General features: G+C 46.4%; 1 protein-coding gene across 1 annotated transcript; it reads right to left on the reverse strand.

Annotated features, from left to right (window-relative positions):
- Nucleotides 1–1,681: 1,681 nt before the first annotated feature.
- Nucleotides 1,682–2,210, reverse strand: LOC124286677 (the record flags this gene model as incomplete). Its single annotated transcript, XM_046723084.1, has 3 exons — nucleotides 1,682–1,738; nucleotides 1,922–1,964; nucleotides 2,155–2,210. Coding segments are annotated over 3 exons (156 nt in total), but the record flags the coding sequence as incomplete, so codon positions are not given.
- Between the last annotated feature and the right edge of the window lie 4,716 nt (nucleotides 2,211–6,926).

Below are 6,926 nucleotides of genomic sequence, written 5' to 3' on the forward strand. Positions count from 1 at the left end.
GACGCAATACATAGGTGTTTTGTTTATAGATTCCATTACTTTAGGCTGACGTCAATGAAGCTGGGGAACAAAGAGGTCCAGAATAGTACGTCATAGAACCGTATAGATCAGTAGGCATTATTACTGACGCTGTTTGGTTTACATTGGAAACTGAAGCTGTTGATGAAGTTGACGTTATGTGTTCTAACAAACAGTAGGTGAACGTTTTGCTTTAACGCTGCTGTTTCAGTAGCAATATGGGGTTGGAGGAAGTCCCAGAGAGACGTCGGTGAAAGCCAGGACCATGGAACTGATACTGACAAAGTAAGGATCATAACTGAAGCGGGATTCGAACACAGGGCACACAGTTGGAACAAAAGACCAGCAGATGTATAGCGTTTCCCAGTATCCTGTATGGTGGTTCCCAGTATCTCGTATGGTGGTTCCCAGTATCCGGTATGGTGGTTCCCAGTATCCTGTATGGTGGTTCCCTGTATCCTGTATGGTGATTCCCAGTATCCTGTATGGTGGTTCCCTGTATCCTGTATGGTGATTCCCAGTATCCTGTATGGTGGTTCCCTGTATCCTGTATGGTGATTCCCAGTATCCGGTATGGTGGTTCCCTGTATCCTGTATGGTGGTTCCCGGTATCCTTTATGGTGGTTCCTAGTATCCTGTATGGTGGTTCCCAGTATCCTGTATGGTGGTTCCCAGTATTCTGTATGGTGGTTCCCAGTATCCTGTATGGTGGTTCCCTGTATCCTGTATGGTGGTTCCCAGTATCCTGTATGGTGGTTCCCAGTATCCTGTATGGTGGTTCCCAGTATCCTGTATGGTGGTTCCCAGTATCCGGTATGGTGGTTCCCAGTATCCTGTATGGTGGTTCCCAGTATCCTGTATGGTGGTTCCCAGTATCCGGTATGGTGGTTCCCAGTATCCGGTATGGTGGTTCCCAGTATCCAGTATCCTGTATGGTGGTTCCCAGTATCCGGTATGGTGGTTCCCAGTATCCGGTATGGTGGTTCCCTGTATCCTGTATGGTGGTTCCCAGTATCCTGCATGGTGGTTCCCAGTATCCTGTATGGTGGTTCCCAGTATCCTGTATGGTGGTTCCCTGTATCCTGTATGGTGGTTCCCAGTATCCTGTATGGTGGTTCCCAGTATCCTGTATGGTGGTTCCCAGTATCCTGTATGGTGGTTACAGGTGGTTCCCAGTATCCTGTATGGTGGTTCCCAGTATCCGGTATGGTGGTTCCCTGTATCCTGTATGGTGGTTCCCAGTATCCTGTATGGTGGTTCCCAGTATCCGGTATGGTGGTTCCCAGTATCCTGTATGGTGGTTCCCTGTATCCTGTATGGTGATTCCCAGTATCCTGTATGGTGATTCCCAGTATCCTGTATGGTGGTTCCCTGTATCCTGTATCGTGGTTCCCAGTATCCTTTATGGTGGTTCCCAGTATCCTGTATGGTGGTTCCTAGTATCCTGTATGGTGGTTCCCAGTATCCTTTATGGTGGTTCCCAGTAACCTACACTATGGTGGTTCCCAGTATCCTGTATGGTGGTTCCCAGTATCCTACACTATGGTGGTTCCCAGTATCCTGTATGGTGGTTCCCAGTATCCTACACTATGGTGGTTCCCAGTATCCTGTATGGTGGTTCCCAGTATCCTACACTATGGTGGTTCCCAGTATCCTGTATAGTGGTTCCCAGTATCCTGTATGGTGGTTCCCAGTATCCTGTATGGTGGTTCCCAGTATCCTACACTATGGTGGTTCCCAATATCCTGTATGGTGGTTGGTTCCTGTATGGTGGTTCAGTATCCTACACTATGGTGGTTCCCAGTATCCTGTATGGTGGTTCCCAGTATCCTACACTATGGTGGTTCCCAGTATCCTGTATGGTGGTTCCCAGTATCCTGTATGGTGGTTCCATGTAACCTACACTATGGTGGTTCCCAGTATCCTGTATGGTGGTTCCCAGTATCCTTTATGGTGGTTCCCAGTAACCTACACTATGGTGGTTCCCAGTATCCTGTATGGTGGCTGCCAGTATGCTACACTATAGTCGTTCCCAGTATCCTGTATGGTGGTTCCCAGTATCCTGTATGGTGGCTCCCAGTATCCTAGAACTATGGTGGTTCCCAGTATCCTGTATGGTGGTTCCCAGTCTCCTACTCTATGGTGGTTCCCAATATCCTGTATGGTGGTTCCCAGTATCCTGTATGGTGGTTCCCAGTATCCTACACTATGGTGGTTCCCAGTATCCTGTATGGTGGTTCCCAATATCTCGGATGGTGGTTCCTAGTATCCTGTATTGTGGTTCCCAGTATCCCGTATGGTGGTTCCTAGTATCCTGTATTGTGGTTCCCGGTCTCCTGTATGGTGGTTCCTAGTATCCTGTATTGTGGTTCCCGGCATCCTGTATGGTGGTTCCCTGTATCCTGTATTGTGGTTCCAGGTATCCTGTATTGTGGTTCCCTGTATCCTGTATTGTGGTTCCCGGTATCCTGTATTGTGGTTCCCGGTATGTTGTATGGTGGTTCCTAGAATCCTGTATGGTGGTTCCCAGTATCTCGTATGGTGGTTCCTAGTATCCTGTATTGTGGTTCCCGGTATCCTGTTTTGTGGTTCCTAGTATCCTGTATGGTGGTTCCTAGTATCCTGTTTGGTGGTTCCCGGTATCCTGTATTGTGGTTCCTAGTATCCTGTATGGTGGTTCCTAGTATCCTGTTTGGTGGTTCCCGGTATCCTGTATTGCGGTTCCCAGTATCCTGTATGGTGGTTCCTAGTATCCTGTATGGTGGTTCCCAGTATCCTTTATGGTGGTTCCCAGTAACCTACACTATGGTGGTTCCCAGTATCCTGTATGGTGGCTGCCAGTATCCTGTATGGTGGTTCCCAGTATCCTGTATGGTGGTTCCCAGTATCCTACACTATGGTGGTTCCCAGTATCCTGTATGGTGGTTCCCAGTATTCTGTATGGTGGTTCCCAGTATCCTACACTACTGTGGTTCCCAGTATCCTGTATGGTGGTTCCCAGTATCCTACACTATGGTGGTTCCCAGTATCCTGTATGGTGGTTCCCTGTATCCTGTATGGTGGTTCCCAGTATCCTGTATGGTGGTTCCCAGTATCCTACACTATGGTGGTTCCCAATATCCTGTATGGTGGTTCCCAGTATCCTGTATGGTGGTTCCCAGTATCCTACACTATGGTGGTTCCCAGTATCCTGTATGGTGGTTCCCAGTATCCTACACTATGGTGGTTCCCAGTATCCTGTATGGTGGTTCCCAGTATCCTGTATGGTGGTTCCCAGTAACCTACACTATGGTGGTTCCCAGTATCCTGTATGGTGGTTCCCAGTATCCTTTATGGTGGTTCCCAGTAACCTACACTATGGTGGTTCCCAGTATCCTGTATGGTGGCTGCCAGTATGCTACACTATAGTCGTTCCCAGTATCCTGTATGGTGGTTCCCAGTATCCTGTATGGTGGCTCCCAGTATCCTAGAACTATGGTGGTTCCCAGTATCCTGTATGGTGGTTCCTAGTCTCCTACTCTATGGTGGTTCCCAATATCCTGTATGGTGGCTCCCAGTATCCTGTATGGTGGTTCCCAGTATCCTACACTATGGTGGTTCCCAGTATCCTGTATGGTGGTTCCCAATATCTCGTATGGTGGTTCCTAGTATCCTGTATTGTGGTTCCCAGTATCCCGTATGGTGGTTCCTAGTATCCTGTATTGTGGTTCCCGGCATCCTGTATGGTGGTTCCCTGTATCCTGTATTGTGGTTCCAGGTATCCTGTATTGTGGTTCCCTGTATCCTGTATTGTGGTTCCCGGTATCCTGTATTGTGGTTCCCGGTATGTTGTATGGTGGTTCCTAGAATCCTGTATGGTGGTTCCCAGTATCTCGTATGGTGGTTCCTAGTATCCTGTATTGTGGTTCCCGGTATCCTGTATTGTGGTTCCTAGTATCCTGTATGGTGGTTCCTAGTATCCTGCTTGGTGGTTCCCAGTATCCTGTATTGTGGTTCCTAGTATCCTGTATGGTGGTTCCTAGTATCCTGTTTGGTGGTTCCCGGTATCCTGTATTGCGGTTCCTAGTATCCTGTATGGTGGTTCCCAGTATCCTGTATGGTGGTTCCTAGTATCCTGCATTGTGGTTCCCGGTATCCGGTATGGTGGTTCCCGGTTTCCTGTATTGTGGTTCCCGGTATCCTGTATTGTGGTTCCCGGTATCCTGTATGGTGGTTCCCAGTATCTCGTATGGTGGTTCCTAGTATCCTGTATTGTGGTTCCCGGTATCCCGTAATGTGGTTCCTAGTATCCTGTATGGTGGTTCCCGGTATCCTGTATGGTGGTTCCCAGTATCTCGTATGGTGGTTCCCAGTATCCTGTATGGTGGTTCCCGGTATCCTGTATTGTGGTTCCTAGTATCCTGTATTGTGGTTCCCGGTATCCTGTATTGTGGTTCCCGGTATCCTGTATTGTGGTTCCCTGTTTCCTGTATGGTGGTTCCCAATATCCTGTATGGTGGTTCCCGGTATGTTGTATGGTGATTCCTGGTATCCTGTATGGTGGTTCCCAGTATCATGTATTATTGTTCCCTGAATCCTGTATGGTGGTTCCCGACATCCCGTATGGTGGTTCCGAGTATCATATATTATGGTTCCCTGTATCCTGCTATGTTGGTAAGACCACGACCCCAACAACTACAGCCTAAACATTCCAGACCACACAAACTGACGAAAACGCTGAAAGGGCCGGTAATCAGCGTAACAAAACCGCCACCCCGGTTTAGTAAGAGTAGTCTCCCCTTTTTGTTCTTGTAGCAGACAACCAGGCCAGTCATGATCATGGCGCAAAGGTAAATTGTCACAGCACAAACAAACGAATTAAAGGGAACAAACATTTGAAACTGGGTGATTTTCAATTATGGATGGTAGGTATATCTGTTTCACATCACATCCCATGGTGCCTTTAGCGGTTACGTTTCATATGAAAACATCAATTTTTCATTGAACAGTAACTCGATATTTTATTTCTATATTAATTGACAATACACCCTGGGCCGTAGTTAACGGGGCTCACAGGTGTAGCATTTGATCTAACAACTAGTGCATTGTAAATACCCTTGGCACGACAAAATATCAATATTGTCATCGATACAACAGCAACCTTCGTTGTAATTCTGTTTCAGATATTAATCAGTGGTGCGTCTATAACAGCATATCAATCTTCTCAAGCTGTGAAACACATCGGGACAACCTTTTCGGATGCTTTGAGTGAGGCTACTATTGCAAAACTACAGTGTCGGGCAAAAGAAAGTATTCACTTAAATATTGGATTTGACCATTACACAGCAAACCTGCCCTGCACGTTACGAGGCTGAAAACACTACAACCTGTATCAAGTATATCAGCATAGCAGAACCACTACTTGCTTAATGTATCGTTAACCACCATCAAGCATGTTTGTATGCCTTCCTTCGACCAGCGGTGTATTTCAATAGTTTTTGACGACTGTACTAATTATTGCATTATAATTTCGCTATTATGATGACAATCTCCAGGGCCCTGGGTCCCGTTCCTCAAAGCGATCGTAGCGCTAAGGTGATCGTAACTCCCATACTTTAACATAGACTTACGACAGTCGTAGCTCTACGATCGCTTTGAGGAACGGGGCGTAAGTCTATGTTAAAGTATGGGAGTTACGATCAGCTTTGCGCTACGATCGCTTTGAGGAACGGGGCTCAGGACAGTTCAGTAGCTGTATCGGGACTGAACACTAATACACTAATTACAATCCCGACTCCCTTTGCCCATTCTAAGAAAGAGGATCGAGTTAGTCTAAGGGCTCATACACTTGATACAATATGAACATTACTTATGCATTTAGGGACATCTACTTCTCAACATATAACATCAATAATTTGATTCGGGCATGTCAACATATATCTTAAGTAAACTGCTTGTATAGTGTCTATGGCAACCGCGGTTGCTGGCCACATGAAACCGTGCTTAGCGTCCACATTTACAAAACGACTTGACAACTTCAGATCCAATCAGGACGCAATACAAGATAATGAACTAGCTATAGCTACTACGACAGATATTTCTGTCACATAGTGTTCTGTAAATTTTGGAGAGGAGTGGAGTACTGTCTTAGTACAATTAAGCTGAACCCTTTAAATCTCTTAAAAGCTTTATAATAGGTCGTACCAGATTGAATGTATGCATACGTTTTAGGTGAAAAAAACAATACCATCGACATCTTCATGGCTATCTCAATATACAGCAAGTTGACGAACAGAAGAAACAGTTGGTTATATCGTAACAAGCGTGTTCGTGACGAACAGTTTATTGTAACAGATGGTTGTACCCAGGGGTATTGATAGATAGTAAGGGATGGTTAAGAAAACGAAATGACCAGATGCGGAACATGCTGGCGGTGAAAGACCGAGGAAGCTAAATAAGGTGAACGTTTGGGGTAGTCTGATCAGTAATAGGACCCACGCTTAGGACAATATTCGTTTATGGGGAGATGCTTTGGTTTGGTTTGCTTGTTGTTTAACGCCGCACGCAGCAATATTGTGATCAACAGCATGAGCATCGTTCTACGCAATTTTGACACGATGACATGTGTCAACCAAGTCATCGAGCCTGACCACCCGACCCCGTTAGTCGTCTGTTACGACAAGCATTCGTTTGCTGAAGATTATTTCTGACCTATGGCCTATGGTGAGCTGCAGGTTCTGAATCATTATCCTCATGACAATATGATTGAGTCTGGTCCACTCCTCTTGCAGCACCTTCCCTCCCTACCAGGTGAAGGAAGGGTCTGCACTCATGCCTTCTGATCAGGTTTTGCTGGAGGAGGTACTCAGATACGATGCGTGTTCGGTGGGCACGAGAATTATAGCGTGGACAGGCAAAGCGTTGTTGGC

The sequence above is a fragment of the Haliotis rubra genome, unplaced genomic scaffold (assembly GCF_003918875.1).
Source record: "Haliotis rubra isolate DU_JTF1 unplaced genomic scaffold, ASM391887v1 Scf39, whole genome shotgun sequence".
Lineage (NCBI taxonomy): Eukaryota > Metazoa > Mollusca > Gastropoda > Lepetellida > Haliotidae > Haliotis > Haliotis rubra.